Here is a 21,035-nt window from a genome sequence, read left to right as displayed (position 1 = left end):
ATTGTCATAAAATGACTTAAAAAACACTGAATCGTAAATTAGTGTTTCTTGTTTTCTACTATAGTTTTACACCGGCGCTACGGCATGAGCTACTGCATTTATGAACATCTAAATGTCGGCTTTATCAAATATTTTTAGTTTAATATTTTATTAAAAACCCTGTGGTGGTTTCCCTAATTCATTAACTCAAAGTTGGCGTCGGCAACACACTTGGTTATCTACTGGAATCTTTGCTTTGTTCCACACCTTGATATGCAAACACTCAGTGCGTCTACTAGAGATGGAGATAACATTTCGAAAACTGATTCGATTCAAGAAGCTAATGATGCTGATAGGGGTGAAATATATTTAGCGTGCAACATGCAAACAATCTGATTTTCGGTTTACTAATTTCTGTACTTAGTTTGATCTTATTATTGATTTGCAACCAGAATCGTTTGTTTTTCACTATTCGGATTTAAAAGAATCTGTTATTTGAGAAAAACTCTATCACCTCCACTATTTTGAATTTACCAACAGCAGAAGTATTTTAATGCGCTGACACAGTGCTTAACTTGAGAGTCTTTGTAAAAAAGATACTAATGATGCTGGTACAGGTGAAACATATTTATCTTAAAAATCCAAACCAAATACATTTTGAATCACCAAGTTTTGAACCTAGTTTGACCTTTAACCTTCCACTAAAGTTAATTTACCTGCAGCAACGCACTCTAATGCGCTGACACAATGGTAAACTATGTGGTGCTTTCCAGGCAAGCGAAACCTCTCACTGTCGGTTTACATCGCTTAGCTCAGAATTGACGCGCAGTTCAGACGCGTAGAGGAAGTTACGTATCAGCTGTTGGAGAGATGTGGTTAGGCTTTCGAGAAGGTGTTGGACATCTGTGTGTTGCTCCATGAAGCTGTAGTTTGTTGTTATCGAGTATTTTGGGAGGCGTCTGAGTAACGAGTATTTTAAGCTTTCATTGCTTTTTGTTTAAATGTTGGCGATTTGTTAGAATTTGAATATGTTTAACTTAAGGAACATGTGATGTTATACTAAAGTTAAGTTTGCGATATGCGATATTTCTATATTTCTATCTCTGTCTGTATAGTTTTTAATTTTCTTCTGAAGCTAAAGTAAAGTTATACACTGTGTCCTCCGATAGAACATCAGTTTGGTTATTTAAAAGTTGTTTTCTCAAATATAGCCAGGTCTTAAGATTCTGGAAACAACAATAACAAAACATCATAGCTCTAAAACTTCATTCAGAATCAGGGCTGCGGAGTCAGTTAAAAATAACCCGAATCCAGTCAAATGTGCGACTTCGTCGAGTCCCGAGTCCGGCCCTGACTCTACAGCCTATTTCGCCAATTTACGTAACTAAAATAACGTGGATATTCAGCAATCCACTTAGTGTTGTCGTATAATTCATTCAGTCACAATACATAGTTGGAAAATATTCCACCATTTAATATTCCACCTTTACAATTTCAAGTTAGCGGCCATATAAGTTTTACAATTTGGTACTGCGCATGCGCATGTCGGACTCGGGACTCGGGTAGATTTGAGTGGTCTTACTCGAGTCCCGAGTCCCACTCCGCAGACCTGGTCAGAACAAACGAGTCTGTGTTTTAACAGAATTATGTACCTTTAGTTTCTATCCTAAGTTTTGACATAAGACGTGGCAGTAAGATATTGGATTTATTGCAAGGCGAGTTAAAGCGAATCTTATGTGTTTTCAGATATATGTGTTTAATAGTTTTTGCAAGCATAATAATGACAAACGTTAGCTCCAACCTTAGCAGCGACATCTCGCCGCGCTTTGGCCAACCAGACTGGATCGCATCTGAAGTGATAAACCTTCTCGCTATCACCTCTGTCTTGTGGATCGGCGTCAGCTTCATAAAGTGGAACCGACTTAAATCAACCCAACCTCAACTTCCAACTGAACGCGGCGCTTCTAAGGTCAACTCCAGTCTAGCTGCTGCCATCGCCTTTGCCTTCCTGCGTCTTATTTGCAGCCAGGTCGCTTTTAACATCGGCTACAGCCACATCGCGTCCTCCCAGTGTGACGTCATAGTGGATCTCTCGGTGGTGTTCTACGCTTTCTTCTACCTCGGCTATTACCTCGTGCTCTGGTTCCGGCTCCACTTCCTCTACGAGAACATCGCTCGTGTGCACGCGCTCGGGGCGTGGGTGGCGCGTGTCAAGTACATGTCACTGCTCGTGATCGGGAGCGGCAACATCGTGGTCAGCGCGCTTTACGCTTATCACGTGCGCTGTAGCAGCTCACCGATTGGTTGCGTGTCGACCAATGAGGAGACGCCGCACTGGCTGCTCTACACAGCTATAGGATTTGTGTTCTTCGCTCAGGGACTCATGATCTTCCAGTTCGTATACCCTCTGCGCTTCCAGCAGAGTGGGAAGACAGCAGGGGCTGTCATGCGGATCGCCAAGCGCTCTGCGGCCATCGCATCCTTGTGTATTGTAACTGACCTGGTCACCACCTTGCTTGACCAACACTTTGTCGCTAGCTACTCGCTGTATCTCAGTCTGACCATATTTGACGTCAATATGCTCGTCAACCTCTTCTGTGTGCTTTTAACTTTCAAGTCGTGGCGAAAAATACTGACTTGCCTGTTTTGTAAGTAAAATGAACACTCGATATTCGCCAATAAATATATCTTTTTAAAAAAAAACGCTGTAAGCCACAAAACAAATAAAACTGCCAGACCGGTGAAAGTAGAAAATCCTTTAGTGACCGGCAACGAGAATTTTGAAGGTACGATTAATTATATACCGAGACAGCTATAATGATATTAAACAGACGTACAAATGAGTATAGTTATACAGGGTTGCTAAGTAGTCTAGAAAGGTATTTTATGACATTAAATTCGGACATTTTAAGCTGGCTAAAACATATTTTGGCCCAGTGCTTTAGGTAGCTGTTAGCTATTGTAAGATTAACATGAAATGATAATGTTGGTTGGCATAAAAGTTGGAGTTGGCAAAAAATTGAACCAAATGCAAAAATGAAGTGAGTAACGTGACCGACCGACAAATAATTATCGCGAGCCATCGGTCGAGAAACACTGCAGTATAACTCGACTTATTCAAAGTAATAATACGTGGGCAATTACCAAATTGTTTATGTAACTCGCAAAAACGCTAAAACATCCTACTAGTTGCTGATTTAAATTGTTTGTTTTTTAACATAACGACAATTAAATAACACAAGGGTATACAATTAAATTGCATAAAAAGCAAATATAAGAAAGTATCGAAACTATAATTACACGAGCATAATAATCGCAAAAACTGCGTTGTATCACAAAAAACGTTATTTCCATTCCTTACCATATTTTTTTCGCAAAAAAAAAAGTCATGTCGTTGTGTGATCATGGATATAATTACGTTACAATTGTTGATTTAGAAAATACTTACATTTAAAAAATAGCAGAAAAAAAACCCATATGGGGGAACTTGGCATTGTAACAATGGTTTCTGTCATAACAAATATTTCTACATATTTGGAAGGCCAGTGTACATCTAAGTCGTCAGTGTTTCTCAAGCCATGGGTTGTGACCGAAAGTTGTGTGGTTTTAAGTTAGTGTTTAGGCTGTTTCTAAATATTTGGCTGTTTACCCAACTAAGTTTGAACTTTGTAGGGCACAAACAAGTAATCAAATATTGTGTGAATAACATTGGTTCGAATCGTGTGATTAGAACCAGACTTACCAAAAAGTTTCCCATAAAGAAGAGTAAAGCAATATTGGCAAACTCGGGCCGGATAATTGCTGTAGATATTGAAGGTTGCGACTCGTATTCAAAACTTTGTGCTGATGTTATTTGACTTTATTATTATCGTTCAACCGAGGAAACTAAAACAATTCTTTAACAAAATTGATATGTAAGCTTTATGAGTCGTTAAAAATTTAATAAAATTTAGCTTAGTTTTGCATCTGACAAACATTTCTGTTAATAAACAGCTATTGGCGACTGGCGCTGCTCTAGAATCCTACCGCTTTATTTAAAGTAACGAAACAAGTTGAAAAACTTAAAAAAAAAGAAAGAAATTGGGAAAATAAATATAATAATAATATTTGAACAAAATAAACGCTAACATTAATCCTAACTCAAATAATGTTAGCAATATACACAGGCTTTCCGGCAAACAAACCCACTTTTAGCAGAAAACTATAAATGCTAAATTTTTATTCAGCGCGTTCAGTCGCTCACCTCCTAGAAACGAGATTAACGAAGTTAAGGCCCGTTTACACTACAGCTGCAGTGAGCGGAGCTGAGCTGCACTGGGCGTGGAATTGTTTTCACTACAGCTGCAGTGAGCTGCGCTGGGCGTAAAAATCGCGACAAAACGTAATGTTTTTCTATAGCTGCACTGGGCTTGAGTTTAGCAAAGCGTAACTTTAAGCTAGCTGCAGCTTTGGAGCGATTTTCACGCTTTGCTAAACTCAAGCCCAGTGCAGCTATAGAAAAACGTTACGTTTGGAGCGATTTTTACGCCAGCTCGGCTCAGCGCAGCTGTAGTGAAAACTACTTCACGCCCAGCGCAGTTCACTGCAGCTGTAGTGTAAACGGGCCTTAAGGCTACCATTTGTTTCAACACGATGAAACAACCACTTTCTAAAAAATGCCTTTTGGTTTTCTGCAGTAGAACTAACCAATTCGTTAAAACAATACAGTCGTCCGAAAAATAGCGTTTCGTCGCTGTTACGGCGATAAAAATATTGGATTTCTATGTCTTATATTATGAAAAACTTAGTAATATGACGTAACAAAGCTACTGTTTACCTCTATGACGCAATAATGCCATAACTAGTTCAAACTTTTAGATAAAAACTTGTATTTATTAGAGTTTAGTTTTGTGAACTGTAACTAGCCATTACTAAGCAGATAATAGGTTTAACTTTAGGTTTGTTTAATATTTAGTAATGTTATGATTGTTGTAGATTTTTGTTAATGAGGTAAATTAATTATTGTCAAGTTAAACTGTTCTTAGAATATTTCATTTTTAGGCGCTGGTCTAGAATCCTACCACAGTTCTAAAATCAACGCACAAAATTTGAGTTAGGGTGCGGATAGCGTTTGGGTGTGGGTGGGTCAAGTATTATTATATTCAATGTTTAATAATAATACTTGACCCACCTTAACCCAAACGCTAACCCTAACCCAAATGGTGTTTCGTTGTGGTAGGATTCTAGACCAGCGCCCATTTTTAAAACCTGGACATAGAATATTAAAGTTATTCTGTTCTTGAAATATTAAAGGTAAGTTGTGCTGAGAACATTTTTTCTTAAGTTGTGCTGAGAATATCGAAGTTAAGCTGTGCTGGGAATATTTAAGTTAAGTTGTGCTGAGAATATCGAAGTTAAACTGTGCTGGGAATTTTTAAGTTAAACTGTGCTTGGAATATTTAAGTTAAGCTGTGCTGAGAATATTTAAGTTATGCTGTGAACACAAATAGTGGTGGACAACAGGTGTTTCAATACTTTTAGTTGGTGATAACACCGAGTCGAAACGTGCTTTCCTTGTTCATTTAAATTAGTAAAAAGGCAACAAACTGATCTTTCATGAACAGCATGATGGACAAACTCACATTATATCCAGCTTTCGGTGGAGAGATAAGGGCGGATCCGGGATATTTCAAGGGAGCCACGTTTTTTGAGATCAGGTCTGTAGATGTAGTTGATAATGAGTACTCACTTAATTGCCTTTGGTACCTCGATGTATCAATCTATGACTACAAGATAGATACTGCATTAAAATTGAAATGTTCATCTTCTGCTTCTAACATACGAGCACTCCAATTGGCTCCTTGAGTAACAGACAAGACTTTATTCAATACTGATCTTCATAATAACGAAATCTGCTTCAGTCACAAAAGCACTCGAGTTTGCTGTCTGAGCAAAAGCCGTAAAAGCCATTTTATATTGATTGAACACGCTATTTATAGACGAAAATCAGTTAACAAAATTTCTGCGAATAAAGAAGGATTTACGTCATTAATTCTTATAATACTTAACAAAATATCACGTGACAAAAAGGGCGTACTCAAAGCCTTCTTCACAAACTTATTTCTGACGCGAAACATACAATTTTTACGTCAAAACGCGATTGCGAAACAGCTTCTGACTTCAGTTAAATGACAACAGTTTGAAATCACACGACCGGGGAAACTGATTTATGTTCAGACCGCGGCGTTTGAAAACATATGCTAAAACGGATGTAAATACCTTGACGCATAAAAATTGGTGTCAAAAATTGAATTTTTGCAAATTCGCTGCAAGGATATCGCAAACATTGAGAATGTGGTTGCAAGAAATCTAGGTAACGGAATTTTACCGAAAACTTTCCGTTTATCGTTTGCACATTGGCTGCAAGAAGTAACGCAAACATTGAAAGGGATTGCAAAGAATTTAGGCCATAGATTTTTACTGAAAATTTTCCGTTACGACACAGCGATTAAAACAAAAATTTTCTGTGTAAACAACAATATGACGAAGTGCTACTATAGGTCTTTACATTACGTCATGAATCAAGAGCCATTGCGCTGTTCTCAATCAAACTTTTGTCCAATGAACAACTGAAATGAACCCTAAACACATTCAAGATGGCAAAACAGTGTTCGAACGAAAGCTTAAAAAGGCGTTTTTGAGTTTATTTAAATTAAATTGACAAAATTGCCAAAAATCTTACTTTAAAGCAAGGGTCTCAAACACGCGGCCCGCGGGCCGCATGCGGCCCGCGAGAACATTTTGTGCGGCCCGTGTAAAAATTTTGGATTTCCAAGTATTTAACAATATTTAAGTGCCACATATCTTTTTTTATCAGATTTAAAAGTAAAAATTCACTCTAAAATTGCTTCAAAAAACTGAAACTATACTCACCAAACTTCACTGTCATATCACTTTCAAACGCTACCATTTATGCGGTAAAAGATCTACTATTACGTCACATTGCCTATTCAACTCTGTACAGTTGTTCATTGTCGAGTTGTAGGCTTTGATTGTTCTAGCCTAGTATTGAAATAAATTTCTATAGCTTAAAAAGCTAAATTACACTTGTCTTTTGCTTCAAAAATGAGAAAAATCACAGACGAAGGAAAAGTTTTTCAAGATAAGTGGGAGGAGTTATATTTTGTCACCGCGGTCAGAGGTACTAGTTATTGCCTTATTAGCCGGCAGAAGATCTCTGTTATGAAGAAGTATAACAAGGGTTTGCACTTCGAAACAATGCACCGCGATAAATAATATGCTTACCAGGGCAAAGTAAAAAAATATAAAGTTAAACCAGCACTTTGCAAACAAAGAATTTTCTTTGCCAATATTAGGCAGTCCACATCTGCAAGCAACTCTAAGATTTGTTTCTGCTGACAATTTGAAGCCCAATATCGATATCCCTGTCCTTGATAAATGCTGCCAGTAAAGTAGCCAGAACAAGTAACTATAGCCTAAAATCAGCCTACACGTGTTTATATTTTATTGTGTTCTTATTTATTGTAAATTGCGGCCCTTGGGCATTTTACACGTCCTCATTTGGCCCTCAGAGCAATTTGAGTTTGAGACCCTTGCTTTAAAGGGTTCTATAGAATAAACGGTTCATTTTGGGTTGAACAAAATCCCTGAAAAGCGTGTTTACAATAATTGTAAACAAGAAATAAGTAAACATACAATAAATGTAAATAATAAATATTTTTGCATTAACCATACGCTACAAATGTTTTATGTTAATTTTTTAATTAAGTTGTCACATTTTGTATGGCGAGCGTATAACCTCCAAGTTTCTCGGGTATAATCAAACGTCTATTGTTACCACTTTAAAGAAAACCAAAGTTTGAATCTAATTGTAACAAAATATATTTTTTTTGCGATGCCGGAAACAATAAACAACTTTTGCATATTTCTTTACAGCGAAATTTTTTCTATATAATAAGGATTGACAATTACAAAGCACACACTCACATTTTATGAAAAGTATAAAAATACAAAACAATGTAAAACTTAAAAAAATAAACGTTCAACCTATATTAAAATCTTGCATTCATAAAAGCAGGAAAAAACTATATTTTGAAGTGATAGCAAACATAATCCATAGAATATTCGCTGTACTGGCAAACGTATTTAAAACACGCACATTTAGACTTAGTGGTGAAGACATTGTTTGAAACACGTAGCACAGGTTGGGATGTTGGCAAGTACAAGGTACAAGGCGATGAAGGTGTGCGATTATATCTTCAAAAATGTCATCACGCGAATTTCTTTACTTTTGTAACACTACTGCATGTTTGTGCTTGTGATTATAACCTGTTTGTTACACAAGTAAAGGGAACCTGTTTAAAGTCGTTTCCCATATTTTCATTTCTCCAGTATGCGTCCTACTACCGTTGATGACAACCAAATCTCCAATGTAGTCGCTTTTGCGCTATAATTATTTTACGCCAGAGCGATAGAAAACATCCAACCATTAACTATCCGATCGCCACACTTACGTGCTGTGCTGTGAGCTTAATTCATTGAAAGCGCAGTTATGCTGGGGTTTTGTAAAATAAATACCGCAATATGAGAATATACAAGTTGAAATGTCCAGGCTGTTTGTTCAGTATCGATTTAATGAAGTCAGAGTATGGTGGTCAGTGTCCCATGTTGAAATATACACGTTCAAAGTTTCTACGCAAAATAATCTGCAGTGTGGCCTGGTTTCGTTTCCCGTCCATAATTCGCGCTTGCCTTACACATACCTTACGACTAATTTAGCACAAAATTACACAACTAATACATTTCGTATTTCAACTAGTTATGGCCTGGTTTCGTTGCGTGAATAATTAGAAACAATTCGAATTCGTTCCACTTGTAAATGTTAAGTTAACCAGTTTAGTTTAAACAGCCACAACATTGCAAAAGTTGCGAACATCTTGTGTGTCGAAGCAATGAGTCCATCTGTCTGCGCGTGGATCGTAAACTTCAACAGATCTCTCGTTGTACCTGAAATCAATGCAACTTGGTTATGTTGCGCTTTGGATAAAATAAAAACAACGAAACTGCAGTTTATAAACTATTACCTTTTTTCATTTCCACCGCCAAGAGTAATGTTATACGCCGATTAAAAATCACGCATGATTATGTCAGTATTTAATTTCCTTAAAAAGGTATGTGTGGTTTGTTAAACGTAGTAGTCTCCGTGACATAAAATAATAAAAAAAAAATTAAAAGAAAGTTGGGACTCATGATTGTAAAACTACTTTGTCAACAAAGTCCTATTTTGTATATTTATCCAAGTTCTAACCCAGCCACGGCGTAAATATTCCCTTGCAAAACACAAGCTCCATGATAAAAACGTCCAATGTTCATTGATGCAACCTTGCTCCACTTGCTCGTTCTTGGGTCGTAACGTTCCACTGTTTGTGTGTGATATCCTAAACAAGCAAGAAATGTACTGGATAAAGGTATAACCGTAACAAACCGATTTTTTTTTAGTCTCAGTTCAAAAACGTCAATAACCAAGTACTCTTGTTACAATATTAGTAGCCTAGGGAAAAAAATGAAACAACAAATATTACCTATTATTGAGCAAATGTAAAAAATATCCTGACCATGTCAACATTAATATCCACATGTTCATTTTATGACGTTGCATTGAGTCGATTATTTCTCTAACACTAACAAATTAATTTTGTACAGATCTCATAATAGCACGTTGCTTACCCCCGATTGCGTAAATGCATCCATCGAATGCAACAGCTGCTAATGCATTCCTTACAGTGTTCATTGATGGAACTTCCAACCAGCGATCGTCCTGGTATTTCTCACATGAACTGAGGACTGAGTAGGCATTCCCTCCAATGGAATAAGCAACATCTAGAAATGAAACGAGCAACAATGCTGCTTTATGACATAATATAGGTGTAAAAGACGCGTTGAGACAGTGGTTGCGGTTCGATCACAAATGGACGTCTTATGTTAGCAGTTTCTTTCTAAAAATACCGCAGTTAAATAAACTGCATAGAATAACGTTCGGTGTGTGTGAATTCCGTTTAACATGTTGTGGTAAACTTTAACGGTTCCCAATCCTTAGTTTAAACCAGGGCTGCGAATTATTTTTTCTGCCGGTGTTAGACTCTGGTTGTTTTTAACCAACTCCGCATCCAGGGTTTCAACCAGACACAAAATGGCTTTATAATTATCCAACTAAAAGAACAATAAGCTTCCCAGAAAATCACGAAACCCACATAAAGATATGAGTAGCGGTAAATGGGAATATGACTAATGCCAATGCTACGTACCCTCAAAAGGCCTAGTACAGTGGTTATCAACCTTTCATGGTTTGTGGCCCCTCCAATAAGCTATCAACACTCTATAGTCCCCGCTCATCAATCATCCCCGTGTATTTAAAGTTTTCATTTGTTATTTAATTCGCCAAGCTAAATTATAAATTGGTCAATAAACAAAATCCACAGAATAAATACAATAGCATTAAAAAACTTGAACAACAACGTTTACTTCACTTTAAATGACGTAATTAGTAAGTTTTCAGAACCTTAACTAATGCACAATTAATTTAAAGAACAAGGGAGGTCTATAAAATTTAATAACAATCACAAATATGTGTTTAACCAGCTAATAACAAATATCTGAGCTCAACAATTTACGTCAGACCTAGTGGGACTTCAGCTCGCGACACCCTGAAAACCAAAGTACGACTTTTGGCAAACATTACACGCCGTAATAAAAGCATGTTCGCACCTTTTTTTGCTTTGTGCCTTTCCAGAAAGAAACGATCCTAGTAACTCGCTTTAATGTAAATATTGAGCAAACAACTTCTTTGCTAATAATCACAAAACACCAGCTGCCCCAGGCCCAAGGTATAAAACATAAGAGTTGCCAGCATCGATTTCATGCCACAAAACGTTTTTGACACTTGTCAAACCTCTGCCTATAAAATCTAGTTATTTTTGAAGTTCGTACGAGTAACATACGAAAAAGCTAAGAACCTGGGATAATAATGTAAAACAGTAATCAAAACAATCACCTGCAGACAAGAGCAACAAACGATAAAAAAAAACGATAAAATTGCAACACAATAATCATAATATAAATTAACGCTAAGCCCGTGACATTGTTGACATTTATATTTGAACTGCAGACATTACCTTAAGGACTGACTCAAACCTGCCTTTAATATTTTAAACCGGTTACTCGCTTAGATCAAGTTATATTATGACGCAACAATCATCTTACCATCCAAAACTGCCATTGCATGACTTGACCTCGCAGTATTCATGTCACGTGACTTGGACCACGAGTTTCGTGTGAAGTCATACAGCAAGCACGTAGAATCACCCTTGGTCCCAGCCCACCCACCAGAGACGAGAATTGAACCTGAGGAGCAAGTAGTGGTTTTGGTCACAAAACTCAATAAGCTAACTTTAAGTTCGACATTAATCCAATCAGTAACTTAAATAAGAGTTTTAAAGGCAAGCAATTGTGAGCATATGGTAAATATAGGTAGGTCGGTCGATCTCCAATAACAAACATTAAAGTTTCCGCTGGTTTCAACCAATGCCAAGTGTAGGGCTGACCGGTAGCTTGTATAGTATGTTGTTACTTGGGTTTTACTAAACTGTTTTTGACACCGAAAAACAACAAACACATGACCTCGTATCCTCTTCTTAATTTCAGTTGAATAAGTTGTTTTTTTTACACAAAGCACTATAATGTTTTCGTATAATCAAGTTTCCTAAATCTTAATCATGCGATTGCTACAAAAATTCTTTACTGACGATATATGAAAAACTCCTAAGACGTACAATTAAATATGTTTAACAAAATAAACAACTAATAATTAGGGCGATTAATTTTTGACTATTTTTTTTTTAATTTACACCTTGGGTCGAAATTTGTCAAAATCAATTAAAAAAAAAAGATACAATAAATCTTTCACAAAATAAAAAAAACTGTATTGAGTCTTTTAAAATTGTCGTTCAGTTAAAATTTATTCAACAAATTTTGTTTTTGATTTTATTCAAATACTATGTCTTCATCAGAGCAATATACGGTACACGCGACAATTAACCACCCAGGCCTAGTTTATCGCATTAGGTTCAGCTCGAACTTTGTTTGGACAAATGTATTGAACAATATTCTTTTTTCGCTTTTGATTGGCAATTATTCCATTTCATATTTTAATAAACATTATTTTTAACTTGTATTTAAACTGTCACATATATTTTTTTCTAAAATAACTAGCGTCTTGTTTTTTTGTCTTTCTTTATTGATTTAACGACAATCAGGTGGCAGTCTTACGACTGAAGAAAAACTATTTGTCGTGACACCATTTACAACAAGTAACAAACGGTTTAAGTTTTACGGAACACCATCTATTAACTTAATACTGCACACTGGGGAGAATTTACTTCGAATTCTGCGAGAAGCTATCAATTGTAGTTTTTAATGAAAATGAAAATTTATTGATTAGTTTTGTTTATGTATTTGAGCATTTTGGGGCCTAGATTATGGTTTAAAAGCTTTGAGGCTTTTCGATTTAAAAAAATTAGTAACGCTTTTTTATCTGAAATAAACGTGAATAAGTTAAACACTACAAATTCCATACTAAGTTAAGCAAAATAATTGTTTTTCTTTGACATTTTCATAAACCCGAAAAAATAACCGATTTGTGTTCGACCGGTATAGTCAGTAAAACATCAAAAACGTGTGACTGACGACAGCAGCACACTAATGCAGTACGTTAAACAACGATAGATTGTTTAAATTAATGTATTTTTAATAAGTAAAAACTTTGTCTAAACAAATATATTTTTAGGTCAAAATTTTAATTTTTTGGACAAATTTCTCATTTTTTAAGTCAAAAAATAATCGCCCTAGTTATAATGTTGGTAAATCACCAAAAACATCCAAGGACGGACTAAACAACAAATGGGCCAGGTGTGATTCGCAAAAACCATATAGGGCCATTTGTTTGTAAGTGTGACGTCAAAAATGACGTCATTGTACTGAAGTTTTAACCTTAAGCAAAGGGGTGGCGGTATATTGTTGTATCTTTATCGGACGTACATAGTTTAAAGTTTAAACATTGCCACACTTATACTGTGGTGGATTCACATAATCTCACCATGTTCGCATTAAGCTTCATAAATTCACAGAACTTTAGTTAGTTTAAACGATGTCTCACCGTTGACAACAGCAGATGCGGCATGAAATCGATATTCGGGCATTGGAGCCACGAACTCCCAACTATCTCCAGTGATAAGGTTGAGCACTTCACAACTTGTAAGACCACGACCCAATCCACCGCATGTGAAAACGCAATCCCCAACCTTCACCGAAGTTGGTACATCCCTCCCCACGTTAAGTTTCTGCTCGAAATCGTTTCAACATTTACAATGATGCTTGTATCTCGATAACCGAGCTGTTTGTGAAGGCGATATTACCAAAGCATGACCCTTTAACCGTTCTAAACCAACTTTCATGAACTTTAAAAGTGAAAGCCAACGATTTCTTTCAGAATAAAAATTAATAATAATTTTTCGCTTAATCACAATTTTGGTAAGTGATAAAATCACACTGTAAAATGTTGTAAATCGCATTGTGGCGTGACAAATCGCATTGAGTGTGACGTAACACTTCAATTGTAATGTAACACAAATACATTGTTAATGTGGGTGTGTGAGCCACATTATGAATGACAGGATTATTACAGTTCCCATGTACTGGATTTTTAAAAGATGACATGCGTTTATCTATTCTAGCATTATCGAAAACACAACCACGCATTTAAAGACTGCCTCGGGATTGCAGCAGCAGAAATCACATTAAAATAAACGTGTTAAAAAAACAATTGGTGTTGTCTATTAATTTATTCAGCATAAGGTACACTATAGGAAGATTTACTGAAATATTAAAAAGAACTAAACGCAGATATTCCACCAGAAAAATGTTTTGGGTCCTCGGCCATTAGAAAGCATCTATGAGGGGCCACGGGTACAAAATGACACACTGCTATAGAGGTTTTCGTTGTGTGATGTAACATACAAAACGTTACCGGCATTATTGTGATGTAATTGTTGGTGACGTCACACTTCGTGCAGTCTTGTTCTAACCCTTGACCTCCGATCTGGAGAAAGTGCTTTAGATCTGAAAACAATATCGGGTTTGAAACTTGGTTTGGAGCGATCTGATTGGTTGGAACAAAGTCCCTCACCAAAGGTTAGGCTTCGTTTTGTGGAAAGTTTTGAAAAGTTACTTTAATATATAGAGCACAGCTAGAAATAACGTGGTTTATAAAGAAAATTATCTTTGGTTATAAACCGCGCTTCCAATGTGAGTGCAATTCGTTTCGGGCGAGGGCTGATTGACAGCCGCTCGTCATCTGACAAGTGCAAATATATATATGTTTTTTCGTTATTTGTTCAGGTTGACTAATTAGAGTGTATTCGACAATCGACGACGCTAAGTCAAGCTTCTTTCAAAACGTCGAGTTAGGCGCAGCTGATGTTCATCGCTGTTCGCTGTCTGCTTAACGTTGAGTTTTTTTATTGTTGTGCGTGTCGCCATTTTTATGTAATGATAGTTACGGCAAAATTATTCTCCGTGTTTAGTGTGTAATTAACGGAACTTTTTGTTTCACTTAACTGCAACTTGTATTTTGGCTGAATTGAGACACTGCTCGGCGCAGATGTTGCGCTAATCGTGGCATAATAACACCCGGAAAAAATATCATTGTTCAGTATTGCAGTTGGCGAGAGACGTGCTTGCAATTTAGCGTGGTCCCGTACATGGAACTTAGGAAACTGCGCTGCTGATAGTCTAAACATGAATCCAATAAAAAAAACACATATTTCACGGTCTTGTTGTCGTTTTTTGCCTGAAGTTACGATAGCACACTAAGCGGTTTCGCAGCTGGCGCCTGGCAGGAGTGGTGATGACGCACGTGTTCGCTTTGCGTCTAAAGGTTCGCTTTAGTTGGCTGTAATTGGCTGTTTGTGATTATTTTACCCTACTTATGACATCATTATTCATTAACGTCAGAGGGAAAGTAGGGAATTCCGTAAGTTGAAAAATCGAGACCTCCTTTTGGATTTTTGAATACGCCCCTGTTTAAGCAAATTATAAAACCCGGCATTCAAAAGTTATGTCCGACCAGATTTCAAGAATGAAAGAGCTAGTTTTGAATGCAAATTTTCATGGTTCATTATCTATTTTGGTGTAAACAGTTCAGCAACTTAGCTTGTTGTGTTTAAGCAAACACAAATTTGTTTGAAAGTTAACACCGATACAACAAACTCTTGTTGGTAATATACTCAAAAATCCCAATTATTAAATAACGCTGATAGCAAATTGAGTGCAAGAAAACATGCATGGAAGCAAATTACCTTGACTCTGTGGTTTTGATCTCCCAACATTTCCTTTTGAAGTGCCTTGGTGTTTGACGTCATCACTCTTAGACGAAGCTTAACATGAAACACAACAATTAGTGACACAATGATGTTTAAAACTGAAGAGCTAAACTTGATCAGAGAACAACAATCATTCTCACTCCGCATTTGTACAAAGTGTTTTAGGTTAGAGGACTACAAACTACGGACCACGGACATGTTTTTTATTTAAATAGTAATATCTTCTTTTTTCATGGCCTCTATCCAACCTAAGACAAGTGTGATATAGCAACAATAAAACGAGGTATTTACCAGCTTTTTGTAATCCAGTGTGCGAGTCGGTGACAGTACTTTCCTGTATGTTGGTACTTTCTTGTATGTTGGTACTTTCCTGCATGTTGGTACTTTCCTGTATGTTGGTACTTTCCTGCATGTTGGTACTTTCCAGTATGTTGGTACTTTCTTGTATGTTGGTACTTTCCTGCATGTTGGTACTTTCCTGCATGTTGGTACTTTCCAGTATGTTGGTACTTTCTTGTATGTTGGTACTTTCCTGCATGTTGGTACTTTCCTGCATGTTGGTACTTTCCTGTATGTTGGTACTTTCCCGTATGTTGGTACTATGATTGATGTTTAAGTTTGACACAGTTTGATGTGTAACTGTTCCAGCTGAAAATACAAGTAGCCTACATAATTGCATTAGCACAGTGGTTCCCAAACTGGGGTCCGTACAGCAGTTTCAGAAGGTCCGCAACGAGCATTATTTATTAGGTTTATAAACATTAGGCTTTAGCGAATGTTTTAAAACATTGTCTGTCATAGTTCTTAGTCACCACTTGTTATTCGATAATAAAGCGTGTTGTATGATGTCTCTTGTGACTTCACAAGGCATCTATTATGCCTACTACCTGCTATCCGCGAATCGTTCATGTTAGTTAGAAAGTTGTTACATTAGAAAGAATCATGACTGCAACAGTGTACTACAAAAAACACGGGTCAACTGACCCTTAAATTTTTCTAGGGCCATAATTTTTAGAAAAGTTTGGGAACCGCTGCGTTAGCATATAGTGGCAACACTTTAGGATAAAAGATGAAACAATGTGACATAATATGTATCTCCTTGATAACAATGTGATGAAACATTAGAGACCAGCAAGCCTAAGCAATTTATTAGACCTTCCAAACGCTTTGAGAGCATAGTCAAACAAAACAAATGTTTTAAAATTTTGTTGTGCAAGTTATTGTAATTAACATTGGTGATTTTGCGACCACTGTCTCTTGTATTTATTCTCAATGACCCTTACATTGAACAATATGCCAGACACTAACATAGATAAATAACTCAAAACTTACATTTTTTTCCTATTGTTACTGTGCGGGAATTAGGGGCTTCCCTAAATGGTGGAAGAAAACTTGACAGGCTTGTCAGTTGTTCAGCTGTTTTGTGAGGTCGCCTTAACTTCTTGGAAATTGCCCTTTTTTCACTCTCCAAATGAGAATCCTTTTCATTTACGCTTTCCAAAGATTTTCCAACTAAAAAAAATTTTTAATACAGAAAAACATAATATAGTTACCGACTGTGACTAGACAGATTGCAAAATACCTTCTATGGCAGTTGGTCTTTTTGTTGGGTTTCCATCCCAGCATTTCTCCATGAGTTCAATCATAAGAGAGACGATGTTTCGATCTCTGTCGTTTGTCAAAGAGGCTTCAACCTCTTCTACTTTGGCAAGATCTGGTTTGATGCCGCCCAAAATTTGAGCACCAATGATTGGCGGCGGGGTTCCCGAATAGACTTTTGTTCTGGTCGTCAATTCATACAAGATCATGCCCACACTGCCAATAACAATAGGAATGGGGTTACAGCATTTTCTAACGTGGTTGTTTTAAACAAATTTATAATGTAATCACAAGATGTAGATCTCTTAACAGGCACACGTGACGTAGGAATATGCAATTATGTTTTAACCAAGTATATAGAAAGTTTATTACAATAAAAATCTTACATGCTGATTCTTTATAAAAATATGATTTATTCACTACTTAGTCTAAGATACACATACACTTGATAATTTGTATTCCACTATTTTGCAGCCTCGTAAATATTTTATTGTACACAATGATGACTTGTCAGATTAAAAGTACCCGAAGCAGCCTGTTTTAAATAATAGTGCGACCAAGAGTGTCCACGCTCGGAGTGTTACGTTTATATGTAATATACTTAAGTCTCCTCCTACTGTGACTAACACACACTTTATAACCTGTCCACCTGTATATATCAGCAGGAGGTCCAATGTTTTCACGTTTTATCACTTCAGGGGCTGAATAGCTCAAGGTATGTTGTGTTGTTGCTGTGAAATCTAAAGTTGTAGAGTCCCACCCAGTAGCTGTAATCACATTTACAGAACCAAAGTCCGCCAATTTCACATTTAAGCGCTTGTCAAGAAGCACATTAGCTGGCTTGATATCTCCATGGTAAAATCTTTGCCCATTTGGATGGTTGTGAAGGTATTTAAGAGCTGAGTTAATTTGCGAGGCAATTAGTCGTCGTTGATCCCAACTTATCTCCTCACTTGATTGGAGTAAACCATCAAGATTTCCACACTCAATATACTCCAGGATAATGGCAACCATGCTAAAATTCCAGATTGTTATGCCATATATTTTTAAAATATGATGATGAGTCATTCGAACCAACACATCTGCTTCTCTTTTAACGCTGAGCAAAAAATATGAAAAGTGATTTTGAATGAATATATTTCAGGTTTGTTTTTTTGGAAAAAAAAGAATTAAATAAATGTTGAAAATAAACAACGGTCTTACTCATTGCGGCGTTTTTCTATAACGTCTTTTGTTCCTGTGATTGAGAAACACTTTGCCGCAACTTTTCCGAGCTTTGGATGTTCACAAATTCGAACATGAGCAAAAGCTCCGCAACCAACGTAGTGAGTTAAATCTTTGCTGGTTAAAAACTTACTTGGGTCAAATACTGTAAGTTTTGAAGAGAATGACAGGTTCTGTAAATATAATTTTAACCATAACTATTCAAGTTATGAGTGTAAATATAATAAGACTGGTTTAAACACGCCCCGCTAGCAAGTCTAAATTCTTATGTAACTATACACTATATGTTGGCCAGCAGTAAAACTTGGACATATTTTCACTAACGATATGGAGTAAACCAGTTGTTTTATACCTAAGGTGAAAATTGTTTAAATATTTAGAATCTAATTTTTTAAATCAACGGACCGCAAGTGTTTTTATATTTATTCTCCCAGTTTTCAGTTTTGATTTTTCGTAACTGTATTTCGTTAATGTAAAAAAAGTGGTGATGGTAGGATTACAGTTTAAAATTTATGAAACAAATGGTGAAAATTCAAAACATTCAATAAATATGCTTGTTGCTACCAGGTATAGTATATACTAAAAATAAGCTCTTCCGGTAGTTGTATTTTTTATCCGACGTTACTACTCTATAGCTATACGGATGCTTTCAAAACAATCAGCTCCTACAAAAATAGGAAAAACGAGTTAGATGAAATCTTGGTTTGAAGCCCCATGGTTCGCCCAAAAGTGTTCTAAAGGTTCAATATTTGTTTGAGATTTATCCTACAATATTGAAAGAGTATTAAAGATTGCAAACTGGTTTAAACCAAACATACCAGGTCAGCCATCTTGAAAGGTTGTTTAACTTTGCATCAACCAACCACAAACCATTATTGTTATTGTATTGCTCATATAACTTTAATAATTCCAATAATGGAGTAGAACGAAAACATGAAGTTCCTCTTTTTACTTCGATTCGGCATTTAGTAAATATTTTTTTAAACTTTGTTCGACAGAAAAAGGTACTGTAGCCAAACAATTTATTATTAATGGAAGAATGTGCAAGATGTGATAGGTTTATAAGAAAACATATTATTTAGTTTTGAACATATAACAAATATTTAAACAAATGAGTGGCAACTCCATAGTTAGTTTATTATTTTCTTTATTTAACCCATTTATTTTGGTTTGGTCGTATGATACGGTTCACTGCACATGAAGAAGCCTTAATAACGCCTTAGTTACGTAATATTTCTCGTTATAACGAATTGGCGAAATGTCATGAGTTTTTTTATAACAGTTAACATTTTTATGCTGTTGGCGAATTATAAAACTTCTCTGGTTTACAAACCAACCGGTAAAATGTTGAAATAGACAACCTTGTTTAGTAACTTGTTTTAAAGGTTTAGGTTTATCATCGCTTTTTCAAAATGAGCAGTGTTGAGGGTAGTTCTGGTTCTGATATACTATTGGACTCAGCTACAATACGGCAGCTAGAAACTCTCTCAAACGAAGTTTAGGACGAATTTTCTGGAGTCGTGGAAATAAAATTTAAGAGTGAGAGTGGTGGAGGCCTACGAAGAATTGTTGGAGGAGATAAAGATATGGTGGAGCCAAGTTGGGACAGAAGATTCAAATATGACAGATAAAGCTTGGGGACAGTGTTCCCTCTAAGGTGCGCAATTGCGCAGTAAAATTTGCTTTTGCGCACGTAAATCAACCTCAAACTAAAACCAAAAAACTTCACTTTTTTGCCACAAAGTTTGACCATTTCGCAATTGGCTATTTTTTTTTGATGTTTGTAGCAAAAGCAAGTAAATAACTCCAATTCGCATTGACGATTGTTTCGTAATAAATACTTTGTCTAATATCTTCCATGCTGCGTATGTTTTTTTATCTCACGTAGGATGAAATGTCTACTCAGGAAAATCAAGAAAAAAATGAGTTTAGAACAGAGCCGAACATAGCAGTGGAGTGTTTGACAATAGTTCGGGATCATGAAAGCGAAATTTATAAAAAACACAATTACAGTTTTTACACGATTTAGGTGCAGATACAGCTGTGGGGTCAATAATGGCGGCCTCACAAATTGACAAAATCATCTTGATAAATGCTAATGAGCGGATAGTTTATGATTCTTGATTGTGCGCGAAAAGCATCACGCATCATATTTGTAAAACTAAACATTTTGTCAATTTACCCCAAATATTCGGATATTTTTCGGGCGACCGCATTGTTTGCCATAACCTTGTTTAATGCCGTCACGGTTTGTGGCGTCAGCTTTAAAAGTTTCAAGCCTCGGCCCCAAAACAATAAACATTGAACTGCCGCGAGCCCCTGCCAACGCAGCTTTAAAATATTCTCACACTAGACGCGTCTAGCATTAACGTAAAACGTTTTTTAAAAAACGCTTTCGATTGCGGAAAACTTGAAATATTTCAACTTTGACACTTTCGGTTAGAAGCGAGGAAATTTGCCGTTAACGCTGGGAACGCGTTATGTGTGAACTGGACGCCGTTAGACGCTAGACGCGTCTAGTGTGAACCAGCCTTTAGTAATGCTCAGCTGTAACACAACTAAACCTATATATAATAGCATTGCTTTATTGAAATGGAAACAATGTATTTTAGAATATAAACTATTTTTATTGAAACAAATAAAATTCGGTGATAAAAACAAAATGCATCAAAATTTATAATATTAAAATATGAGCAATCTGGTGGGTTTCATAAAAGTGTTCAGATGAACACTCTCTTCGTGAAATAGTTCACATGAACAAGAATAGTTTCGTCCAAGTTCACTACATTCATAATATAT

The 21,035-nt window shown here is 36.3% G+C and overlaps 3 protein-coding genes across 3 annotated transcripts; all 3 read right to left on the bottom strand.

Moving 5' to 3' along the window:
• Positions 1-9,667: 9,667 nt before the first annotated feature.
• LOC146163072 (uncharacterized) lies at positions 9,668-15,969 on the bottom strand. Its single transcript, XM_083382846.1, has 6 exons — positions 15,705-15,969; positions 15,390-15,467; positions 14,060-14,151; positions 13,190-13,373; positions 11,239-11,379; positions 9,668-9,858 (listed from the first exon to the last, which is right to left on the bottom strand). Exons 1-6 carry the CDS (start codon positions 15,967-15,969, stop codon positions 9,668-9,670), a joined length of 951 nt encoding a protein of 316 aa, XP_083238972.1.
• A 467-nt stretch (positions 15,970-16,436) lies between these two features.
• LOC146163071 (uncharacterized) lies at positions 16,437-17,225 on the bottom strand. Its single transcript, XM_083382891.1, has 2 exons — positions 16,996-17,225; positions 16,437-16,925 (listed from the first exon to the last, which is right to left on the bottom strand). The coding sequence occupies exons 1-2, from the start codon at positions 17,219-17,221 to the stop codon at positions 16,735-16,737; spliced, it is 417 nt and encodes a 138-aa protein (XP_083239017.1). The 5' UTR covers positions 17,222-17,225; the 3' UTR covers positions 16,437-16,734.
• A 327-nt stretch (positions 17,226-17,552) lies between these two features.
• LOC146163070 (uncharacterized) lies at positions 17,553-19,191 on the bottom strand. Its single transcript, XM_083382845.1, has 3 exons — positions 19,055-19,191; positions 18,216-18,409; positions 17,553-18,111 (listed from the first exon to the last, which is right to left on the bottom strand). The coding sequence occupies exons 1-3, from the start codon at positions 19,064-19,066 to the stop codon at positions 17,553-17,555; spliced, it is 765 nt and encodes a 254-aa protein (XP_083238971.1). The 5' UTR covers positions 19,067-19,191.
• Between the last annotated feature and the right edge of the window lie 1,844 nt (positions 19,192-21,035).

The sequence above is a fragment of the Ascidiella aspersa genome, chromosome 2 (assembly GCF_963924565.1).
Source record: "Ascidiella aspersa chromosome 2, kaAscAspe10.2, whole genome shotgun sequence".
NCBI lineage: Eukaryota > Metazoa > Chordata > Ascidiacea > Phlebobranchia > Ascidiidae > Ascidiella > Ascidiella aspersa.
The sequence above is the reverse complement of the archived record's forward strand: the minus strand, read 5'-3'. Positions and strand labels throughout refer to the sequence as shown.

Coding starts and splice junctions, on each gene's coding strand:
- LOC146163072 (XM_083382846.1), bottom strand. CDS start 15,969: ATGCAGGAAAGTACCAACATGCAGGAAAGTACCAACATACAAGAAAGT. Junction 15,468..15,704: donor CACTGGATTACAAAAAGCTG/GTAAATACCTCG, acceptor TTTCATGTTAAG/CTTCGTCTAAGAGTGATGAC. Junction 14,152..15,389: donor ATCAAAACCACAGAGTCAAG/GTAATTTGCTTC, acceptor TATTGTTTTCAG/ATCTAAAGCACTTTCTCCAG.
- LOC146163071 (XM_083382891.1), bottom strand. CDS start 17,221: ATGATCTTGTATGAATTGACGACCAGAACAAAAGTCTATTCGGGAACC. Junction 16,926..16,995: donor AAGACCAACTGCCATAGAAG/GTATTTTGCAAT, acceptor AATTTTTTTTAG/TTGGAAAATCTTTGGAAAGC.
- LOC146163070 (XM_083382845.1), bottom strand. Junction 18,112..18,215: donor ATAGAAAAACGCCGCAATGA/GTAAGACCGTTG, acceptor TTTTTTGCTCAG/CGTTAAAAGAGAAGCAGATG.